General features: G+C 32.7%; 2 protein-coding genes across 3 annotated transcripts; one reads left to right on the forward strand and one right to left on the reverse strand.

Annotated features, from left to right (window-relative positions):
- The first annotated feature begins 289 nt into the window (after positions 1 to 289).
- On the forward strand, positions 290 to 12842 carry LOC148311298 (galactose mutarotase-like). The gene is made up of 6 exons (XM_088256847.1): positions 290 to 1158; positions 1953 to 2040; positions 3624 to 3771; positions 4550 to 4655; positions 12365 to 12478; positions 12563 to 12842. The coding sequence occupies exons 1-6, from the start codon at positions 475 to 477 to the stop codon at positions 12653 to 12655; spliced, it is 1233 nt and encodes a 410-aa protein (XP_088112973.1). The 5' UTR covers positions 290 to 474; the 3' UTR covers positions 12656 to 12842.
- Positions 12843 to 12961: 119 nt separating this feature from the next.
- LOC148311299 (tRNA-queuosine alpha-mannosyltransferase) lies at positions 12962 to 19585 on the reverse strand. 2 transcript variants are annotated; one of them, XM_088256848.1, is made up of 6 exons: positions 19497 to 19585; positions 19259 to 19401; positions 17333 to 17615; positions 15706 to 16024; positions 14841 to 15022; positions 12962 to 13596 (listed from the first exon to the last, which is right to left on the reverse strand). In XM_088256848.1, the coding sequence occupies exons 2-6, from the start codon at positions 19329 to 19331 to the stop codon at positions 13347 to 13349; spliced, it is 1107 nt and encodes a 368-aa protein (XP_088112974.1). In that variant the 5' UTR covers positions 19332 to 19401; positions 19497 to 19585; the 3' UTR covers positions 12962 to 13346. The 2 variants fall into 2 exon arrangements, with proteins under 2 accessions (XP_088112974.1, XP_088112975.1); XM_088256849.1 differs by lacking the exon at positions 19497 to 19585 and having other exon boundaries at positions 19259 to 19486.
- Between the last annotated feature and the right edge of the window lie 5764 nt (positions 19586 to 25349).

Below are 25349 nucleotides of genomic sequence, written 5' to 3' on the forward strand. Positions count from 1 at the left end.
CTTTAAAATATGCCTCTTTTGCTTAGATATAGTACATTTTCTGGGCATTCCGAAAACATGCACAACTGAAAATTGACGATTTTTGATTTATGACGTTCTTGAAAGGAGTGAGCGATATGAACAATATTTTTTTAACTGTGGTCATCATTTAATATTGCTAATTTTTTTTAAAAAAACTTTTCCAACAAATAGGTACTTTCTGTATTGATTTGTTCATAAACAAAATTTGGTAAAAAGTAAAATTGATTTAGTGGAATTACCATAGCAACAAATAATTTATTATAAATTTTAAAATTATAATTTCACAAAAAATGTAAAAAAAAATATGTGAATAAAATATTTTTATTAATATCATAAAATTTTAGTATTTAATATGTTTTGATAAAGGTAACCAAAGAAATTATTTTAGGAATCTAAATTTTATTCAGTAACTTCATAATCGTTAAACAATAAACACATATTTAAATATTAAAAATGAGTCAGAATGATTTAGATCAGGTAAGTCAAACAGCTGAAGAAGGAAGCGAAATAATAGCAGGTTCAAATTCCGATGCTTTGAAGAGTGAAGATATCATACAGGATCCAGAGCCGGATGTGCAGCTGATAGAAGATAGTTTTGGATTTAGTAATCCATCTCTAACAGAAGTTAAAATTGCAAAACGATTTACGTGGATAACAAAAAACAAATTAACAGTTCAACTGATAACGTACGGTGCCACTATTACAAGTATACAAGCTCCAGATCGGCACGGAGCTCCAGTGGACATAGTTCTGGGCTTTGAAAAGTACCAAGACTATCTGGATTCCAATTGCTACTTTGGTTCAACAATTGGTCGTGTCGCAAACATTGTCGAGGATGGCTCCTTCTCAATTGGTAGCAACATTTTTGTTTTGACGCCTAATCTAAATGATCACCAGTTTAATGGAGGACAAAATGGCTTTGATAAAGTGTTCTGGGATTGGATTGTCGAGGATACAAAAGTGACTCTCAGTTATTTATCACCTGACAATGAAGAAGGTTATCCCGGAAGTTTGCTCACACAGATATCATATTTAGTGGCGGTCGACAACACCCTGAAAATTCAGATGAGATCAACGACCACAAAACCAACACCAGTGAATATTTCCAACAACATATACTTTAATCTAGGAGGCCATGTAAGTTAAATACCTTTAGAAACATTTTAATCCGGAACAAGAAATTTAAGATTCAAGGGATGTTGAAGTAGAATTTTACAAATAATATTCTGCTTCGTTTTCTATTCCTGAACTGTTTTGGCAAGAACTTAACAATCTAGATTCTAGAGACTAGGAGCTACACTAAGCAGTGAACTATAGGGCTAGGCCTTTGCAGCACCTTCCACCACCAACTGTCCATTTTTTTTTATATAGCATTGTCACATTAATGTTTTGACTGCTTCAAATAGTTACTTCTTGAACTCCCTCTTTACCTTATTCTTTAGTAGTAGTGATAGGGTCTTTAAGATACATCCAACCATTTTCCCTTTTCTATGATTTAAATCTCTTTGAAACCTTTTTGTTTATCACTCTTTCCTTTCATCCAGTTATTTTATTCCCTTTTTCTCTAACACCTACTATAAATCAAATGCTTCTAATATTTCTCTATTACTTTTAGTCACCGTAAAGGTTTTGCTACTTATAGATTGCTATACTTCAGACTTACAGTTATTTAGGCAGTGAAAAAGTGATTTTTATCACGAATTTTGGTCTTTTATTTCACGGGTGCACCTTGAATCCGGTGTGGTTGTTATTTCTAGGCATTTTAAAGATTATACTTGCTCCTAGGAACTTAGGAATATGTATCCCGTCTGTGTTATTTTTCGAAAAGTATACTCTGTTTATATGTTAAATATTAATAGCCTTGTTTTGCACCCGCCTGATTCTTAATAATTTTACGTAATGGATTTTTAATAATAATATTTTCTTTAAAGCATGCAGGACCCTGTGAATTATATGGTCACATGGTGACGATCAACGCTGACAAGTACACTCCTGTAACTGATGATCAAATTACGACAGGTTGGACATTACATCAACTTATAAAACACTACCTCAAAACAATAATGAACCCTATGATATTTGTTCTGAGGTCTTGTTAGTTTCAATTTCCTGTTTTAACAAAACAAAATTATCTTTTACACTAAAGCTTTAGACTGTAGTGAGGCAAAGTAGATTTTCTTAGATTATTTTCAAAGAATAAAAATAGCGACTGGTGCTGGAATGATTACCCGAGTACCATTAACTAGTGGTTTTTTCACATTGAAAGTTAATAGGAAAGAGAGAATGAGACGTTCCTATCATAACTTATATAAACTCTGTGTGAGTACATTCTGGTTTGACCAAATATACCAATTACAGTTAAATGTACCAGAGGTGGCCAGTAAGTGAAATTGTTGGCAGTGCATTTCACTCCTCTAATATGAGCAAAATGGTCTTAATAGGTCTGCTTTAAAACTTAAGTATAAAATATTCTTGTGACAAACATGTGAAATTGCATTTAATATATCATTTTGGATTGTCATAAAAACTCCTTCGAAAACAGTTGCCTTCTGAAGATTTTTCTCCGTAGATGGATCAATCTCAGCAAAAAAATCTGTCAAACACACTCAATCTTCTGCTTCATTGTGTCCAATTATAGCTTAATTAAAGTTCATATAACAATATTTTCATTTTAACTCATTTTTAAATAACCATTTACTTTCAATAGCCGCGTCAACTTATCACATTAATATGTATGGCTTTGTGTACTATCCATATTAGTAGACCTAAAATTTTACATTTATTTTACTAAATTCCATAATGCATTGCTTACGCATCACAGATTAAGTTACGGATATTTAAAGTGACTTGTGGGCAAGGCATTTTTACTCATTTGCTGGCAATGCATGCATATGTATTATCTTCATTGTTTTAACGCATAATTTCCCTTTACAAGTGTCGTCTATCTCACTCATGTCACCATTCCAAGGAATGGAAAGATTCTCATACCATGATAGTACAGAATTATGTACAAACTAAAATATGCACGGCAACTCATTTGCATATGCCTAGAAATATTAAAGATAGTTTAGTGATAGTCGTAGCAGTAACCTTTTTTATATAAAAATATTGAATGTTAAAACTGAAACATAGATGTTGTTAAATATTGTGTGAGGAGAAGTAGTGGATTTGCAGTATATGCATTTCTGAAAACATTCACCTGGGTATATGAGCAATAACATTAATTTAAATTAAGTTTTCAAGATAAATAACATTTGTATTTATTGTATACTGCAGATGTATTTAAAATATTACTTATATGTATATGTCGTGGGTACACCGGCAAAAAAACGTTACCTCTAAAATCCCTGTTATTTAAAGCTTTTAGCCTGATTAAAATACCTGCTATTAAACTTAATGTTTAATTTATGTATAAAACCACATAAATATGACATTTCAAACTACTTTTGCCAGTTTGAAGAACGTTGAAAACTTTGTAATACTGCGTCATTAAATCAAAATTGCATATTTTCAAGTTAACGTTTTTTTGTCAGTACCCTTACGATGTAATAGACATCATTTGCAATTGTGTATTTATAAATCGCTGAATTTAAATATTCCAGGCGAAAGAATCCCAGTGGGAGGAACTCTTTACGACTTTAGAATACCAAGAATGCTTATAGATGTATTGTCAAAAATACCTGGCAATGGATACAACACAAACTTCTGTATTACGAAGGGAGCTGAACAAGGGCTTGCTTTTTCATCAAGGTGAAGTTTTTATGAATATTTTCATAAAACTGTAATTTTACTCAGCTACACCCGATTGTATTATTCGAGTTTTAAAGCCTTTAGTACCGTCTTCCAGCCTTTAAGTGGACTCCAGCTAGCGAAAGATATTTGAAAGGGGCACACAAAGAGTTCTACAGAAATGTGTACAGTTATGATATTGTTCAACTCTGTAATGTAATGTTCAGCACGCTAGGATACCATTCTGGAGGTTCCGGGTTTGATTCCCAGGCGGGGCGTCAAATAAATATAAGTGATTTTTTCACTATAATATTTATTCAATATTACCCAAGACCTGAAGTACCTGAAGCAGAGGGCTGATCACCTTTCCTTCATGTGTTAACAATCATGATAACGCTGTGTTTATATGATATTGTCCGCCTCCATAATGTAATAGTCAGCACGCTCGGCTACCATTCTGGAGGTCTCAAGTTCGATTCCCAAGGGGGGCGTCAAATAAATATACATGATTTTTTCACTCCAATATTTATTCAATATTACCCTGGAATGGTACCTGAAGCGAAGGGCTGATCACCTTACCTTCGTGTGTTAATAACCAAGATAGCACTGTGTTTATATGATGCAGTGCCTTATACACCATTGGGGTACGGATAAGGGCTTGAAGAAAATGATTTTTTATGGGGTTATGGAATTATATATTTTATTTTATATTAATAAAATCTTTAACCAAAAAAAATATCCAATTAACTTTTACCTGAATGTGATCTTAATCTAAATTATCTTAAATCTTTTTTATCAGAGTCGTACACCCTAGAAGCGGAAGAGTGCTGGAAGTTTACAGTGACCAGCCTGGATTACAATTCAGCACAGCCAACCATCTACCAGATCCTGAAGCCATTCGAGAGGTAAAAATACAGGCAAACTAAAGTATTAATTTGTCAATTTGATGAATTGACTCTCAAATATGGACAGCCGTGCTTTTGTTCAAAAAGGAAAAATATCAAATCATGAAGTGAGATTTTTTACTTAACACACTATCTACGGAAAGGGTAATTTTACCGTTTCACTCGACTCATTGAAAATTGCGTGTAAGTTATTTTTACGCATGACTTTTGCGGCATCTTTTGATCTCATATCATGTATACAGTATGGTTAAATGTTATCACTTCTTTTCAAAGATGTTTATTATGAGTGCGAATCCGCCCGCAGATAGTGTGTTAATAATGAAAATACTTCATATTGATTTTTTTTAAAAGAGAAGAATTTGTGTTTTTATTATTTACAAAACTACTTCAATTTTATACTATATCTGTGAGCCTAAACGGCTCATTATTAGAAATATGTTTCAAATTGTGGTAGAGTGGGTTCGAACCAAGAAACTCTGACTCAAGAGTCAGCGACACTAACCAGGGAACCACAGCTCGACACTATTATTGATATAACACCATTTCCCTGCAGGGGTCGGTAGAGAGGATGGAACGGCACACTGTCTGCCTTGATCCTCCTGTAAGCAGTAGCAGTTCTAACAACCCTGCCGGATCAGAGCACTGACTAGTAAATAAACCTCAATTGCCCTCATTAGGGCTTTATGACTGATCTGCATATCGGTACAGTAGGGCGATGTAATCCAAGCAAGTATTGTTGCTGTGAGGTAGGGAGACAGAGAGAGGTTGAGTAAAAGAAATATGTATTCCATTGGAAAAGATTTATTAGTACAATGAGTACCACTCCTTAACCGATTTTCATTACTGCTTATGAATATACTGCAAAGGTAGTTCCCTGAGTGTGGCATATAAAATCCTTTATTGGGGAACAAACCTTAGTGCACATACAATAATAACTTAAATAGCTTAAATTACAACCACTTTTGGTGGACAGGCGGCTTGTCCGATACATGGATGAATCAAATAAAAAACTGGAGTACCCGAAGGCGCTTAAACTAGATACTAAAGTAGCCATGATTAAACCAATTAATTTGTGCTGTAAAGTATCTTGATCACTGTGTCCCTAGCACATGCGTAAACCAATTAATATGTGCTGTAAAGTATCTTGATCACTGTGTCCCTGCACATGTGTAAACCAATTAATATGTGCTGTAAAGTATCTTGATCACTGTGTCCCTGCACATGTGTAAACCAAATATGTGCTGTTAAGTATATTGATCACTGTGTCGCTAGCACATGTGTAAACCAATTAAGATGTGCTGTAAAGTATCTTGATCACTGTGTCCCTCTGCACGGTGAGTCCCGTAATCCGAAATTTCTCCAATGCATAATTTCGTAATGTCTCCGATGCATAATTCAAATTTTGAATGATTAAAAAGGTAGCTCATAAAACGCTTAAACTGGAGTACCTAGAGACGCTCACGTTAGAGTCTGATCTACCGCACTTGTTAATGGTTATCAATGCTTGATTGCTGTGTACCTCAACCAAGTGAATAAGCACATTTCACAGTCCGAGCACGCATGTTTCGATCGATTTCTTTGAATTTTGGATGAAAAAAAGTTATCACTTATAAAGAGTAAATCTTAAAGCATTTAGAGGCGTCCACACGCCGAAACACAGAACTCAGGAAAGCCATTACAGAACGCACAGACCACAGACTAACTATTTTATATAAAGACCGCCAACTACCTCGATTTTTTATGGCTGGAAGTGATATTCGCCAGCGGCCGGAAGTGACGTAAACGGCTAGAAGTACTAAGCTTCCGGCTGGGCGTGACTTCGCCGCGGCTGAATGTCAAATCCACCCGCCGAAATATTTATCATTCATTTTTCAGGTTAAATGGTATTTATATTGAAATTTGTTGTATAACATATTTTCAAATTTATAATATTAATATTACAAAGAAGATATTTCACTATCTAAATTGATTTATTTCAGTGTAAACAAAAATAGAAAGGTCACGGCTAAAACGCGACATTTATAAAAAGAGTTCAGGCGATTAATAATGGTTACTTAACTCAGCCTTACAATGATAAATGGTAATGGTAACTTTTTTGAAATTATTATCCCAAACTATGTATAAATATAAGGCTTTTCAACAAAAACAAAAACGATAGAATTTTCAAATTACTATATTTTATTTAAAATTCTAGAAAATACAATATTTTAAAAGGGCGGAAGGAGTGCCCACCACTTTCTGAAGTTATGTTTCTTAACGGGGGTGCCAGCGCCCCTTTGTGGGCGTTTTGGAAGTCTGGCTAGGCGTTTTTAAATTTTTTGCATTTGGGGGGTGCTGCAGAAGTTCAAGGGAGCGTTGTGTTAAGTAAGAAAAACTACACTTTCATACGCAAAATTTAACTTTAACTTTGGCATAATACTCAATATTATGAAGTTCTTCATAGACGGATTTCTATTTTTCTATCGATAATTGTCTATAACCATAGTCTGTCTATATTTATTTGAAATATTTGAACAACTTGTTGGTATCTCGTATTTTTCGTTCCCGTTTTGGTGTTTTTGTTAGTGTATTAGTGTGTCTCGTCATTTTCTGGTCGTTTTTTGAACAATCTGACGTTTACGAGTCGACCCCCCCTGGCACAGACCAAAGACTAACTAATTTATCTGTGAAACGTGGCAAAACTACGTAGTTCCAAAAACGATACCAAGAAAAAATGTCACTTCGAAGTGGGGTGGAAAAGCAGTGTTGCCATATACCAAACCAAAAATTCTGAATCAAACAGTTTAGAAATCTGTATAGAATCGATAACCCAAAATCTGAAAAAAAAATTTAGAACCAATAAATAATGGTAGTTTATTGAAAAACTTACAAAAATTTTTAGAGATCAAATCCTTTTCTACTTTTAGTTTGCAGCATGGATCACTGTTAAGTAGCTGTTTTGATAATAATAATCCCGCCATCGTTTCAGTACCTAAATGGATACGTGTTTTTGTTTTGATAAAGTAGGTGCCTATTTGCCATTGCTTTAACAAATAGCAAGATATGTTAAACGGAACTTACAGTATGCACATTCTTCACCATTTTCACTTGTTTTTAACTAAGTCTTTACATAATTATCTTCCAGTCAGCACTGATTAAAACGTTGCGTATAACGCGACGTGGATAAAAACTAAAAATAATACCTTACCCAATAATAAATAACGCACCCCAATATAAAACAAATTCTCTCCTACTTATTATCAAATGATCATGCTCGAATCTAAACATATTTTCTTTCTTATATTTTATCATATACTATGTCCAATTCCAAAAATCTGTATAAAACTAAAAACAAACCTAACTAATAAAACTACCTAAGAGTAAAATCTGTCATCTGTAACGGCAGCCTAAAATCTGTATGAATACAGATAAATCTATATATATATGGCAACACTGTAGAAAAGGATTCAGCCCCGTCGTTATTTAAAATACGTTCCTTAGAAAGCTATGTTACGTTATTTATTTACTATCCTTATCTCTCTTTCATTATATCAGTTCCTAACGAGTGTGAATGAGACAGCAACAATTTAGAAAATAACCACCGTTATTGTATCTCTCTTACTACAGTAATGGGGAACTTGGGCATGAAACCGCTAGAGATAAGTTAATATCAGTACTTTATACATAAAATAATAATGTCTATCTTCCCTTTCTCACTACAGTTGTCCCAATGACGTGGAAATGGGACCGCGATAATTTTTAAGGCGCAGTCTTATGAAACAATATTTTCAAGGAACTACAGTCGAACTCGGTTATAACGAGCATGGTTATAGCGAGATCTCGGATATAACAAGGAAACATTCGTTGACATTTAGGTTTCTGGTTTTCTCCATACATTTATTCACGGTTAAAACGAGCAACTTCACGGCTAAAGCAAGCAAAAAGAGATCGCCTTTTTTTAAATGTTTTAAATATTTTAATCATTTGAAACATTTTCGACATTAAGTAATAAAATCCAACCGGGCAATCAGACCGTTGCCGCCGGGATCGGATTACGTTTATGACTTTAAGTAATAAATTGGTGTTGTCACCGACAATAAAAAAAAGGGTTCACGCATAAGGGTTAAAATTGCATCTCTCAATATTTGTCATGTCTGAAAAGACCTACATTATTATAATAAATAACTTATTTTATAGATTTTGAACGTCATGCTTGTTCCAGGGATTTTCACGATAGTTTCCATATTTTGTACGTTCTATGCTTACTATGGACATTGTATAATAAACATTACGAGGTAGAGAATGTCAAATCAATTCTAAAGCAGGTCAGTAAAAACAAACCCTCGAATTATCAACATATCTACTGAAATATAAAAAGTGTCTCTCAATTCGTGAAATGGCGGAAATTATTCGTGAAAAATGTTAATGGTTACATGGCATCATGTTACATGGCGCGAAAAATGTTAAGTGAATAAGAAGAGAAAGTGTATAAAATGTTTTCATCAGTGAGTCAATATTGTATTTTTATCTGCATTTAAAAAGAACATAACGGACTCGAAAAAAATAGAAACTGTGATCGTACGAATTTTGATGAAACTATTACAATGGTTTTGTACTCAAGCAGATTTTCCAATTTTTATAGGAAAACTGGATTGACTGAAAAATATGACGTGTGTAATGGGTGAATGTAAGAATTTTGTTTCAATTGCGACATATTGTGATATGTGACCATTCCAGATACTATACACACTTCATGTGATTGGTATGTTAAAAAAAAAACCTTTTCTCGGATATAACGAGCAAATTCAGTCGGTCCCTTCATCCTCGTTATAACCGAGTTCGACTGTATTTACTACCTATTGATAATACACTTTATACTGTATAATTTTTCATGCTATACAGTATATTGCAGGACGCGTAAAAACGTCACCGTATTAAATAATAATATTTTTTAAATTAAAATAAATACTAATTTTATAATTGTTACAGGCTAGGAACTTACTAAGAAAGGAGCTGCGGCTAATATTAAAACTAGTAATAAGGGTCTGTTGTAAAGTATAGTTAGATTTTTCCGTAAATTGTTTTCGTCATTAATATTTTAATTATTAATTTATTTTATAAACACACACACACACACATATATATATATATATATATATATATATATATATATATATATATATATATATATATATATATATATATATATATTTATATGTAATATATAATATAATATATAATTAAATATAAAAAATATAATTTGATATTATTTTTTGACATCTCATCAAAGATGAAGAAAATATGGAAGTCTGGGCATTTACGGAGTGATCACTTAAACCAGCCTATAATGGTCGTCAGCCCCGTAAATACCCAGACTTCCATATTCTTCTTCATCTTTGATGAGATGTCAAAAAATAATACGAAAATAACTCCTGTAATTGGAGATAATCCAGATTTTGTGAACAAGTATTTGGACACATCAAAATGTTGTAAAAATAATTTGAATTTCTTGTACAGAATAAATGTACATTACAGCTTATTGCTAAGAAGCAATTAGTTCCAACCAACCGAAAAGAGACTGGTTAAAAAGTTTAGTCCCTTCCCAATTACGTAAACTTGTTATTCAACAGATTGAATTTTTCGAATACACAAATGTGAATGATATTGACAAATTGAGTAAGACATTATATCATACAACTTGATCGCGACCTTGAAAGTCCCAACCGATTGAAGAGGGAATCGTGACGCAATTCAAAAGTGTCATATGCAGAGGCACATCTGAATGGTTTATCTTTTGTAAAGGTCGAAGCTACAGGTACAGGTTGCCAGGCACTTTATTACAAGGGGTATTATAATGGGTTCATTTTTACAAACTTGTATATTTCTGGTCCTTTTCACTTATTGACGGAGCTGTAGATTTAGCACCGTGTGTGGGTTTATCAATTATACTTATTTAATAATCTGAAAAATCCAGTATCTGATATTAATATTGTAATTTAATATTTCATTTTCGAATCCCTCATATCTTCAAAAAGCTTTATTATATCCATTTTTTTGCATTTGTTTAATTTAAATACTTACAGAAACTAGATTTTTATCAATAATTTCTATGCTGTGACTTCATTTGAACGACTTTGGCGTGCTTCATTAAAAATGCCTGTAAAGGTGCATTTAAATTCAGCTGCCTAATAATTTACTATTACTGACAAAGGTGCCCGACCTTCATTAAAGATATGAAAGCAGAATTTCTCCAAGTTCTGCTTTTATCTCTTCATTTGTTTTCTTTTGTTTAAAAAAAAACAACATTTTAACAACGCTTTATATTTTTTACCATTTATATAAAATCAAAAAAATTGTTGATTTCAAATGGGTATTACTCAGAAACCATAAGTAAATCTGATTAGATGTAAAATGGAAAGTATCGGAGACATTTAATTACATGTCAAAATGTAATCTTTACGTTCTCTAGCAGTCCGGATTTTACATCCAAGTACACGTTTGGTCAATATTGTTAACTATAATAACCTTATTTCACATTTAAAGTTATGAACGCTATTACCGAATTAGGTTGTGTCCGTGGTGGTCTTTTAATCGAGAGTTTCTAGGTTCGAGCCAAAGAGAAAACGAGAAAAATAAATATTGCCATTTTGTATATTTTAAAAATAAAATGCCTAAGAGTGTTCCGCGAAGTACGCGCGGGTCCAGTCTCCAGCTATGAAATTAAGACTAACTAATCACAAATACCGTGAATTCTACCAAAATAAAGCTTCCTAATACTGCCTGTAGTAGTGCTGTCTCTCTGGCTTAAACTCTATACTAGGATATTATTTTTGTGGAGTAATGGACAATAGATATTAGGTTGATGCATAAGTAACGTTGTATTTTTTCATGAAAACAAAAATGATTATTTTCGCAAATACTTTACGAATTAAGTTAATTAAATATTTTCAATTATTTTAAATGACTTTCTTCCATCTTTCTGACAACTTTTTAATCCCTTTGAATATAAAATTTCAGGTTTCGATGCAAAGAACGTTTCTAGTGCTGTTTTCACCTCCTCCGTTGTTTTTTTTCCATTTTAATCATTCTGTAAAGATAAAAAATGTGAAAATTAGAAGGAGCTTAATCAGGAGAGTAAAGTGGATGCTTCAAAAGATTTTAGCTCCTTAAATTTATGTTGCGTTATCATCGCAGAATGTGGCCGCGCGTTGTACCCACGCGTCGTACTTAGAACCCATTCCAATGCGATGCAGATGCCTCACCACCGTAGATTGATCAATATCTATCGACGGGGATCAGCTTCAAGTATGGCTTTCAGTACATCATAATCGGTGGTTGAAAGGCGTACCGATCTTTCTTCATCAGCTGTTGATAATTCCCAGATCTGAATTTAGCAAACCATCATTGACTGCTTCGAACATCGATCGCACCTCTGCCATACACATTATGTAGGTTTTTGGTTGCTTCAGTTGCATTGTGGCCTTTATTAAATTAAAAAAGTAAAAGTGTCAAATATGCACTCTTTTTTCTGACATTTAAAAAATTTATAAGGGCTCTATGTACCGCAACCGATAATGGTAAACTAAAATATTAGAAAAAAACCCTCCTTTATATGATACAAAAACAACATTAAGAAAAATTGTTAACACAGTTGGTAAAAAAATATGCCACAGATTACGTAAAAATTGGACGTTACTTATGCATCAACCTAATATATTAATATTCCACAGGGAGAGAGTCAAGCAGAAATAACGCCACCGATAAAAGGCAAAAATGGTGCAATGTACAGAAGACATGGCGGTTTTTGTCTTCAATCCCAAGCTTTTCCAAATGCTTTGAATCAAGTAAGTTCGAAGGATGTATAAAATTGCACTTGTACATGTTTGAAATTTGATTAAGAATAACCATTCTTTACAAATTGATTTCAGAAACGATTTCCAAATATCATCTTGTATCCAGGAAAGGAATATATTCATACCATCATGTTTAAATTTGGATTACAACTTGGAAAATATTGTTGAGATGAATAATAACTAGTGGTCTCGAGACTGTTACAAATAAGGGTTAAAAACTGAGCCAATTATTACGTCTCCGACATATCGGTAAATGCTGGAGGAAGTTAACATAAAATAAATATTGATTGAATAAAAAACTTATGCAAAAATGAATAAAATAAAAAGAGAAATAAAAAAAGTATTTAAGAATAAATACATTCAAAGTTTGATTTATTTACTAGACACATATGTACACGATATACAAATAATAATATGTACTACAAAGCAATTTATACCAACTGACTAGAAATACAAGTCTTAAGCCTAAAGACTAGTAAGGTTGTACCTTATACAGCTGTTCAAAACTACTGGGTAAATATCGGTTGTACATGTTGCAATACAAGTTGCAGTATAAATGATTATGTATATAATTGCAAATAATGTAAATAGATGATACGGTAAATCGATCGAAAATAATAGGCATAGGGAGGAGGATTAGGTAAGTTCAGGTAAGTCGGGTGGGTGCTGTGGCATGGTCGGGTAGACACTTGACAGGGAAACTAGCACTGCTGGTTTTGGATAGGTAGATGTTTCTTGAAAGTTATCACAGAGGGTGAGTTTTCACATAAAGAGGTAGTTTATTCCACATATTTAAAAATATTTTTTAAATACGGTATTATTTTGAAGAATTACGACACAAAGTCTTTAAAAATATTTTTTATGGTTTAGGTCCGTTGAATATAGATACAAATTGAGGTAAGAGGTTGGCAGCATCAAATTGACTAGTGATTTCAAGAAGATTCAGTCTCGATTTGAGTTCCAATAGGATTTCCGGATGCTCACACCAATTTTTGAGTTTAGAGCAAAGTTCTTGTTCAGTTTTGTAGAGGCATTCAGCAGGATATAGTTCAGGATACACAAGCTTGTTCGGAGCCAGTGGAACACAGTCACAACGCACACCTTCGAGCCTACAAAGAAACATATAAAGCATTAAAATAAGTCAATTTTGAGTATTTCCTGGAATCAAGGATAACGAAAACGCAATCATTGTGACAGTTCTCAAGCTGATGAGAATATTACAGAAAATAGCATTACTGAACCAATTAGCTTCATTTTAACATATGAGTTATACTTTTTACTTTGCACATAGTCTTTGCCATCTTTCAAAAATGCGCAAATGGCACAGTTTGTAACAGCGTAGTACCCGAAATTCAAACATCAATTTCTCTGTAACGATTGTTGACACAGTAATAATTTCTCATATTAGTGATATATGTCAAAATATATCCAAAAAAAGAATCCTTTTATAAATGTAAATACACAATATGATAAAAATAACTCGCCAGTCTCGCAAAAGTATATCTCGCCAGTATTGCAATGGTGAATTGGGCGCTTATGTTTGTAAGTGTAAATGATGCACATTAAAAATGTTTTTTTTTTTTTGTAAAAAAATTGTTCGCATAAATATATAGAACTTAAAAGAGAAAAACCAGCATTTGCTGTTCTTATGATCATTTGATTCAGGAACACTATTCCAGATGTTTCAGCTGTGAACAAAGATCACATTAATTTTTCACCAATATTTTCATATTCGCATATTTGTGGCCGAGTCGCACCAAAGGGGCCAAAGAGCCACATGCGACTCGCGAGCCGCGTTTAGGGTTGGGGCGGTACGCACAGAGAATTCAATAAACAAACTAGAAACATATGACATATACACAATCAAAGCGCGGGTATTTAAAAATATGCACTGACAACTAGATATCTTAAAGTTTTTGGTGTGGGTGAGTACTCAGTGAGTTTTAAATACTACTACAACTAACCCTTATCCACACCGAATGGTGCATAGGGCACCGGTGTTATCTTGATTGTTAAATACATGAAGGGACATACGACCACCTCAGCGCTTCAGGTACTAGCCCAGGGTAATATTAAATAACGGTAGCCAAACACGCTGACCATTACACTACGTAGGTAGAAAAAATAAGTTTGAAATAATAAATGAAACATTATTTACATAATTTTATTTTCTGGTGCTGAATCAAGCCAAAATTCAAGTGATACTGCAGAATATGCTTGATATATACCAATATTTATTTATTTAAACTTCATGTACAGAAAAGAAATACGTACATTGGCGGGCTTATTACTAAAAAGCAATATCTTGTAACCAACATTTAGCACAGAGTCTAAACCTTAGATTGTTACTTACATCGAGACTCCAAAGAATTCGTGGTCAGCAGTAGACACCACTACATCAGCGTCTATCAAAATTTTAAAGTAGTTTTCTTGAGATTCAACAAACCCGTAGTTCTTTATATTTTTCTGTAATTTTTCTTTGGCTAAATGAAATTCCTTGGGTATTTCAGAAAACGATTCTCCCAGTATACTCACCTACGACATAATCTAAATATTAAGTTCAGTCATAATAATTTAATTTATATATGGTATAATGCAAGGTCATAAAAAGCACACTTAAACGAGGCTATATTTTTTCCATTCTCAATCATGATTATAAAAGTTACAGAACATTAAAATGAAATCCTGCTACTATACCATCATGCCACTTTATTGTACGGCTAAGCAGATGATGGAACACCACAAGTATCTCAATTTTCATATACCAAGCCATACATACTCTTCGGTTACAAAGATTATTGCAACGGTCAAATTTAGAATCTGATTGATTTGGCCATACTAGATCTTTTTTGTCTATTCTTATTCTATTCTCATATTTATACCATTTCCAAATATATTTTCTAAGTCATTCTCTCGTTATCTATTCATTCCACATGTCCAAACTATCTTTAAGAGGCTTACATAATCGATGTAAAATAACTCAACCTTCTTCATTTTTAACTGCATACTTAAATGGATTTTTCCTCAGATATGTACCTCAATGTTCATATTTGAACAGCATTCACTATGCTTTCAGACTTCTGTTGTCAGTTTCATGTTTCACTTACATACATCAGTTTTATTTTTAAATTGCAAAGATTGACATGGACAACTTTTACAATATGGTCAAAATGTAATTATGTACATAAAAATGCGTAGGTTTAAATGTTACAAGTTACCTGAAATTCGACATTTTGTTCTAGTAGGTAGTATAGCGAATTGAAGAATAAGGATGGATTCTTGTCGAACTCCCAGCGATGGGCCCAAACTAAGTGCAAAACTTTTTTTTCTGCAACATTTTTAGGACTGTCAAGAATCCTTAGCTCGTCGATAGTTTTAAAATAAACTGGGAAATATAAAACTATGGATTTACTTTCGATTTGCTCTTTCAGATATTTAGGCCTATTATCTGGCATTATCTTTAGAAACTTTGCAATATTTTCCAAAAAAGAGGTCTTATTATAAAATGAGTTGAATATGACCAGATCAGCTGCCAGACTGGAAAAAACAAGTAATATTAAGTGAATTTTTCTACTACAATACTTCTACTTTTTTAACATTTAGTTATGCTAAAATCAAATATACAGTTATTTTTTAGAAATAAATTTAAAATACTAATTTTGTGACATTCCTTTTTAAAACTTTGTTATAAAATAAAAATCGTTACCTAATTTTGATGTTGACATTTGCTTCAAAATCGGTCGACATTATAAACAATGTATAATAAGATATATAGTGATTTTGTAACAAACTTATTTTTTTACAGGTGAAAAAAGACTAAATAAAATACTTAAGAAATGTCATTGATAGATGTTCATATATAATTACTTAAAACAAAAAAATATTATCAGATGCTGAATTATTTATCCAATACATAATACATATAAGTATTAATATATATTATAGAATTCTTAACATGAGATGAAGCATCTATCGTATTTATACTTTGGATCTTTGGATATTCGTATTCAATCTTTGGATTAGATCACTTTAGCCAGCCAAATACGATAGCTTCCATCTTCTTTCGTACAAAAACGATGTATGTTTTGTCTCAAGTTGAGACACCTATTATATATATAAATAGTTATTTCAATAAAATGAAGGCTTTAGACTCTATTTACAGATTTATCATTTATTTCAATTAAATAAAAATAATGATTAAAGAAAACACTTCGTTTTTTACCACTTGAGTTTTATTATAGACTACATGTTTCAGAAGTTAAACTTCCATCATTCAGGTCTGTATAATAACTAAAATATAAAATAATATAAAATGATAAAAATATATTGGCCAAACTGCGAGAAATTTAAAGATTAGAATTAAAGAACATTATAGCGGTCTTGTTAGTCATTATTTTTCGGAATTTGCAAATCATACAATAGATACTAATCACTCATTTCACTCTCATAAATTAAAATTATTACACCTTGTTCCATATAAAGGCCAAATTATGAATTATCTTGAAAATTTAGAAATCCAAAAAACCTGAATTCTAATAATAATTTATTAAATATATTGTTTCAAAATTATTCACCATTGCTTTCCATTTTTCCATTGTTTTCAAACTCCGTCACTTGAATAACCCCTTCCCCTTACTTTCCCCTCTCCTTATTTATAGAACAATTTTATATTTTATATTTTAGTTATTATACAGACCTGAATGATGGAAGTTTAACTTCTGAAACATGTAGTCTATAATAAAACTCAAGTGGTAAAAAACGAAGTGTTTTCTTTAATCATTGTAACATGTCTTACCACAAAGTTAATGCCGAAACAATAAATTAAATAAAAATATGTTAACTAACCAAGATGTAATTTGATTATACCCATATTGAAAATCTCTCTCCTTGAAAACTTTTACAGGATAGTTTAACTGATTTTCATGAAAGTATATTATTTTCTTTAATCGGGATATTTTTGGACACAGACCGACAAGTTCTGTTAAATTCAAGACGGAACTACAAAATATTGTTTTATAGTTTTCCAAGTCAGGTATTTGCTGCGAAATGTACAAGGCGCTGCATCTAGCTCGCCACGGCCATTTTTTCGCTGTCATTGTTATCAATGTATAGTTGTCTTCATTTAGAACTGAAAGAAAAATAACATGGGTTATAAAATTATTTTATATCCTGAATAATCGTCAAAACAACATGAGCATAGTGAGATTTTTTTTGTAATATCGCTCACTCCTTTCAAAAACGTCATAAATAAAAAATCTTCAATTTTCAGTTGTGCATGTTTTCGGAATGCCCGGAAAATGTACTATATCCCAGAAAAAAACGGCATATTTTTAACTTAATATTTAATCGCTACAGGGCAGAAAGTTTTGTTTTTGCATATTGAAGAAAAGGTGTTGTTTAATTATTTTTTTAAATATACTTAATATTTTTCAAATGGAGAAAAAATCTTCAGGTTTTACCAGAAAAGATCTGTTGCACAGTAAAAAGTTCAGTAAGTGGCTTCATATTTATTTTTAATACATTGTATTATATTTTTAAACTTTAAAATCATTCTCCTGAAAAATCACGTTTTTTTATTTATGACGTTCTTGAAAGGAGTGAGCGATATGTCTAGTATATTTTATAAAAGGCAGATAATATTGCTCGAGTTTATTAGTTCCAAGAGTCTTATCCACGTGAATTGGAAAATTTTGGTTGTTGGTTAAACCTATCATTTACTCAACGGGAGACATGAATTAAAAATATTAATTTGAATTTAAAATAACCCTCGAGATGTTAATGTCTAGACACATGCTCATTACTAGCACATAAGTATGCTAGTATTGAGCGATTGCTACTTAGTATCATGTGTGAGCGTATTGTAGAAAAAAGCATGATCATTTTTCACATGTTCAAAAATCGACAGTCATTCGATATTCAGGCATGCTGTTTGCAGCGCGGGTGGAAGGGGGCGAGTTTTGAGCGTTTCTGAACAGGTTTGATTATAAGCTTGCTAGTATCAATCAAGGTCGCAGTAGGTTTACGTGCAGGACTTCACTCCAAAATTTCTCACTAGATAAGAAAACATTTAAATTTTTAACTTTATATCGGAGCAAAGAATACCTCTGGATGCCCATATATATTAAAACAATGATGCATATCAAGATTTGATTCGTACTCTGAGCTGAAAATTATAAAAAAATATTGTATTGCAAGCAAAATAATGATTTTATTCAGTTCTATGTGAAGGACCACCTCGTTTGTTTTTAAATTTTACTACTCTGAGCACATGGACGCCCGCAGAAAACTTTCTAGGGGGGGGGGGGAAATATTTTTAGAAATGTTTTTATGTAGTTTTAATTTACTGTAGCGTATTTGTATGGTGAACGAACAAACAGGACACTGTAGTAATAAAGTGCATACTGTAGCAACAATCTTTTTTATTAACACATAAATAAAAGTAACACTTTTTGACTGTTTTCAATCAATCCAGGGGAGGGCAAGTGCTCGCCCTGCGGGCGCCCACGACTGAGCAGGCATAAAACATGCTAGTAAATATCATGTAAGTTGGAGTATTTGCTTTGAGTATGCTTAAAACAAGCATGCTTAAAGCAAGCATGCTTATTTCAAGAAAAATGTATACAGCTAGAGAGCATGCTCATTTCAAGCATACTTAATCAGTAGCAGGAGTATCTGTACCATTCTAATTAAAAATGGCATGAGAAATTGTTACTGAGATGGTAGAAAATTGGCATATCATTTACGTTAAATATTTTGCAATATAATATTTACCTGACAATATGGCGTTGATCATCTGCTTATGTGAACCTCCATAAAATGGTTCAACAATCAATATCTTCTCCATTTTTTAAATATATTTGTACTTCAAATATACTATAAACACCTAAACGCATTGAAATGTAGAAAGGCGCTGACTAGAAAATAAAATTGTTTTTTATTTATAACAAAAATTGTTTCAAATAATTATTTGTTTGCTTTTACGAAATTAAAATAATATAACCAAACACACCTTGACATTTAAACCCAAACAAAAATCAATACAATTTTTTGACGTTTGTTTTTAGTCATAGACAACAAATTACAATGTCTCCGAACCATAGATCTTCCGCAGCTATAAAGTTGTCAGCATAAAAATATACGTCTTCTTCTTCTTCTTAATGGCATTATATACACCAATAAATATTGATTTCAGTGGATTCTTGCCATTTAATAAAAATAGTACTAATGTAAAAATCAACAAACAGCAAAATAAAAATTGTAGCATTCCCAAAACGTAATTACATATACAATGTAGTGCTACAAAGGTACACTAGAATTTGAAAGCATTTTCTCAACGCAGATAAAATATGAATAATTCTTATGATTCGTAAATGGTCGTTATCGTGTTCTAGCAATTTCACGATGTCACTGTAGCTGATATTGACGCCCGACCAATCAGCGGCCGGTGGGAAAGCATATCGCTGTCTCTTTCTAAAGTGCACCGTACGAGCTACGGTCTTATACCGTACCGGGTGCATAGACATACAGACACAATAATTTCATATATATACAGACATATAATCTTATACTAGTTACATTACAATAATACTAACGACTAGTTTCATATTATACAAAGATTACATAGAAAGTTAAGATATGAAAGGTCCAAGAGCCACACAAAGTCCACATAAATACACAAAGGCCCTTTTCCGGGCCGCGGTCTCACAGGCAGCCATCTCGCCCGCAGTGCGCCCAGAGGTCCTTTTCTGGGCCGCTATACGGGGTGTGCGATTTCAGTAACATTCCGTATTTTAACAAATAATTCTTGACATATCCTCCATAAACTGCTATTAGTTTTACCTTTCAATAAGTTATTTCGACCATTTTTAGCTTTTGAGAGAGAATTGGTGTAGAATGACGAATGTAATAACATTTTGAGTGTGTCCAAATACTTGTTCACAAAATCTGGATTATCTCCAATTACAGGAGTTATTTTCATATTATTTTTTGACATCTCATCAAAGATGAAAAAGAATATGGAAGTTTGGGCATTTACGGGGCTTACGACCGTCATAGGCTGGTTTGAGTGATCACTTTACACACGTGTAACATTCACCAATTCTACCCATTATTGACAACCACACTACTCAAATTCTTGGAAGTTCTATATATATGAACCAATTTAGAAACCTTGTTCATGAATCACTAAAACTTCACTAGAGACATCTATTGGTGAGATGTAAAGAAGCTTTTTATTAATAAAAAGCTTCTTTACATCTCACCAATAGATGTCTCTAGTGAAGTTTTAGTGATTCATGAACAAGGTTTCTAAATTGGTTCATATATATAGAACTTCCAAGAATTTGAGTAGTGTGGTTGTCAATAATGGGTAGAATTGGTGAATGTTACACGTGTGTAAAGTGATCACTCAAACCAGCCTATGACGGTCGTAAGCCCCGTAAATGCCCAGACTTCCATATTCTTTTTCATCTTTGATGAGATGTCAAAAAATAATACGAATGTAATAATTGCGGACGCTAAACGGACGGGTTGGAGGGGATGCATAATTGTCCAACGATAAGACGTTTTATATTTTCTTGTTTTTAAACAGAACGTTGGAAATTAAAACGTTTAAATAAACTAAATAATAATATGGCCTTTGAGGTATGTAGTATTGAACGAAAATGTATAATTTCAACAACAAAAAAATTGATTACACATACGAATTGTGATAAGAATGACTCCGGAAATCGAGAGAATAGATCGCCAAACACTCTGTCTTTGCAAACAATATTCGCCTCTTCCAAATTTATGCATGTCCTCATACTTATTTTCCTACTATTCCGACTTTTGACCTGACCACTCTCAAGTATAATATACTATTTGAAATACTTGATCATGCCAACTTTTGCTCGCCTTCTTCTGTTCCTATATCCAAGTACATTTGCCTAATAAATTTATTTTACTTCACTCATTTGTTCTTTCTTCACTCATTTGTTCCACAAGCCTAAACCGTCTCAACAGACCTATCATAGTTTCATCGATAATGCTTATTCCAGTCTTGCATTTCTTCCTTATTTCACCACTCGATCATCTATCATACATCGTTTCGTCTGAGAGATCGCATTTTGACTGCATTCAGTACAATTTTATGCAAAATTATTATTATTATTAATATTCATACGTTCAGAACGCTATTTTTGTGGCTATTGTGTTCACTCTGATAGATTTCTTATTGTCCTCTGGGCAGTGGGTGGTGGGTGCCTCTAGGTAGGCACAGCCTCTTTGTTCCTACCTAAAGGGGCCATTTCATTTTGCCACGTGCATAGGCTCGGTGAAATATTTACTTATTCCTCTGGAGATTTATTATATACTCTAAGGTAAGAACAGACACGTGACCGGGGTAGTAAGGATTGATTGCGTAATGTATTAGATACCTATTTGTCGTCGTATCGATACCGATGTTAAATAAATGAATGTACATGAATGTACATATATTCAGAACTTCTCAACGTGATGTCTTTAGATTACGAAATATGACGATCATTTGCAATACGGTGACGTCCCGCCATTAGTATGTTTCTCTATTCGCAAAAGTCGCCATCCGTTTAATTACATTGAAGAATCCAACATTTGTTTTTCAACATCGCGTTATATTTGAGCAACGAAAGCAAATAAGTAATTTAAAAAATAATATTTTGTACATTTATTGGAATTAAAGTTATCCATTTTACTTCCCGTCTTAGGTACTCTTTATTACTGACCCATGTGTCCAATTATTATTTGACTGCAATGCATGTAGCGGCTCCAACAACCGAGGTGCCTGCCGCTGTCTTAACTTGATAGGTCCATCGTGTGGGGCTCTTCGTCTCCCTTTCTTTCTCTCGAGGCTATTTCTACATCAGGTACCATACATTGCGATGTGTATGGACACGTTCAGGAATACTGGTAATGTGAAGAAGAAACAAAATGGACCTTTCAGAACCATCAGGATGCCTTAACAGGCGACAGTCGAAAACGTCGTCGTCATATCCATTTCTTCAAGTATTATACCCTCTATATCTCTTTCTTGGAGTTTATAACTCCAAGAAAGATATGTAGAGGATGTGTGGTTCCAACTGGATGACGCAACGGCTCAAACGACATCAACTTTCATTATGTTTTTGCGGGAACACCTTCCCGAACGGGGCATCTCTCTTAGTGGCGATTTTCAGTGGCCAGCGCTATCCCAAGATTTAGCTCAATATGAATATTTTCTGCGCGGCTACCTTAAAACATTGATTTATACCAATCGTCCAAAGACTCTTGGTTAGCTGAAGGACAATATTCTTGCTGCTAATGTCGACATAGGCAAATATATGCTGGAAAAATTTGACAGAAATGTCAAAATTCGCTTATCTTAGCGCATTGACGAGAAAATTTATTGTTATCAGCTTTGGAGATGTCGTTTTTAAAACTAAATAAAATAAAACTTAATATGTGTACATAGAAAAAAATAATTAAATCCACACTAACAATACTTTTTGTGTTATGATTTTTTTAAATAAAGAAGTGACCACGCCGAATTGAAAAAAATCCACAAATTGTGTAGGTGCGAATAGTGAGATTTCACCCTAAGTCGCACGTTTACTGCCGCGGTCGACATACCATTCCTAGAAATCAACATACATTATACATTCAAAGCGACATAATAATTTATATATTCAAAAATCTTTATACTTATATTTAAATTTATATATTCGGCTATAGTTGACAAAAGTCTGATCAAAAACCTGATCCAAGCAGATAATTCGCAAACTAGACAAGACAAATTAATCACTTTGAATGATTTATTACATCCAACACAAGGCCAATAAATAATGCTATTCGTACATACAGTGGCGAGCATAGAATTTTTAATCAGTTTATTCTGTAGAAAAATGTAAGTGCGGATAAGGGTTATAATAATAGTAGGTAGTTGACAATGCGCTGAAGTTAAACTAAACTTTACGAATAGTTCTTACTTTCATAAACGAGCTTTACATAATTTATTATTCTGTATATTTATTTCGCCTGTGCTATATTTAAATTATTATGTTGCATAACTTACACCACTTTATGTATACCTGTCCCAAATTTCACACAGTTGCCTTGTAACACAATACACAATACACAATTTTGAGATTTTTCATTACAGGCAGTAATTTAGATTATATTAAGCAATAATTACAGAATTTATTTTCCTCCTTGAACGGTAATATTTGTAGTTCTTTAATCATTGTCATAAGATTTGTGTATCAAGTTTTCATAATATAATTCTCACGGCTGTATTGAAAATCTTTGTAAATAAGAATGTAAGTGTTTGTTTGTTCAAAATCTGTAATCTTTTTCATTCATCGATTGGCTTGAATTTTTTTTAATACACAGGTGTTTAAAAAAACCTATAACAGGTATTTTTTGTTGTTGTTTAAATATCTTTTTTGACTGCACAAAAGTCAATACTTATGGAGAAAAGCGTGCTACTTGACATTTGCTGTCACTTACCATATTAAATGTTTTCGATTGCATTACTATTTTATATATTTAATTGAGATATTTATTATTTGCAATGTATCATGCGAATTATGAAATGAAACATACATAGATGAAATATATGCTCTTATTTTTCTTTCTATTTCATTTAACCAGGCTGACCAACAGCAACGCGTGACCGGGAATTAGATGAGAGTTGCATACAGGTTGTATAAAAGGAGTTTTCCTTACTTGGTGAAATGATTGTCAATACGGCTTATAATAAGTGTTTTCACCGGTCCTTTTCGAAATCCCGAATGCAGGAATCCCATACAAAAACTTTGCGTGAAGTATGCGGTAGTTTTTTTGTTTATTTATTTGATTTAAATTTTGTACAGACATTTCTTAGTGGAACTGAATTTTAAGTTAAAAAAACCAACAACAATGTAGCTTTGAACAACAACTGAATAGCCCTTTATAAAAGTGAACAGTTTTTGTATTACACGGTGTTTTTTTTGTGAAAGAAAAATATTTCGCGTTCAACATAGCTAATCGGGATTTACATAGCAGAGGGAAAAATATAACCGAAAAAATACTACTTATACCATGCAACGCAGTTTACACAATTTCTATGAGGCTATGGTGTAATTTGATGGTAAAATAGTTTATTGTAACGATGAAGATGTCGCTAGCATCTAGCGCTATTCGGCTGTCCAAATTTAAAACACAGTAAGGGACATTTTTTTGTAGTAGGTTTTTTTGCATTTTTGGACTAAGTAGAGTCTACTTAGTCCATAAATGCAAAAAAAGTCTACTTCAAAAAAAATGTCCCTTACTGTGTTTTAAATTTGGACAGCCGTATTGTTTCACGTTACGTGGTTAGGTAGACGATCGACTCCGAGAGTGGAGTAGCAGGTTCGATTATAACTTTATACATTAAATATTATTTTCCATAAATATAAAATATTGGTGTGAGTATTTGTGATGTATTATTCACTTACTCTCCAACCTGCAGACAAGCTGGCGTAGATGGGTAGACGCTCGACTGCAAAACTGGCGTCGCGGGTTCGATTCCCGCCATTTACAAAATAAAAACAAGAAATATTTATTTTCAATTGTTTTGTGTGCTTGTGGTATGTTTTTCACATTTAACTTCCCTATCCTTACTATCCGACCCGCAAACAAGCCTATAAAAGTAGAGGCTTTATCCCTTTAAAAAAATGTATATAAGTATGTATTCATATGTATACATTTATATATATATATATATATATATATATATATATATATATATATATATATATATATATATATATTTTTTTTTTTTTATGTATATATGTGTGTGTGTGTGTGTGTGTGGGTGTGTTTTCCAATGTACAAGTATTTGATAACT

This window comes from Brachycentrus maculatus, unplaced genomic scaffold (assembly GCF_059751285.1).
Source record: "Brachycentrus maculatus isolate JH-2025_06_01 unplaced genomic scaffold, ASM5975128v1 h1tg000068l, whole genome shotgun sequence".
NCBI lineage: Eukaryota > Metazoa > Arthropoda > Insecta > Trichoptera > Brachycentridae > Brachycentrus > Brachycentrus maculatus.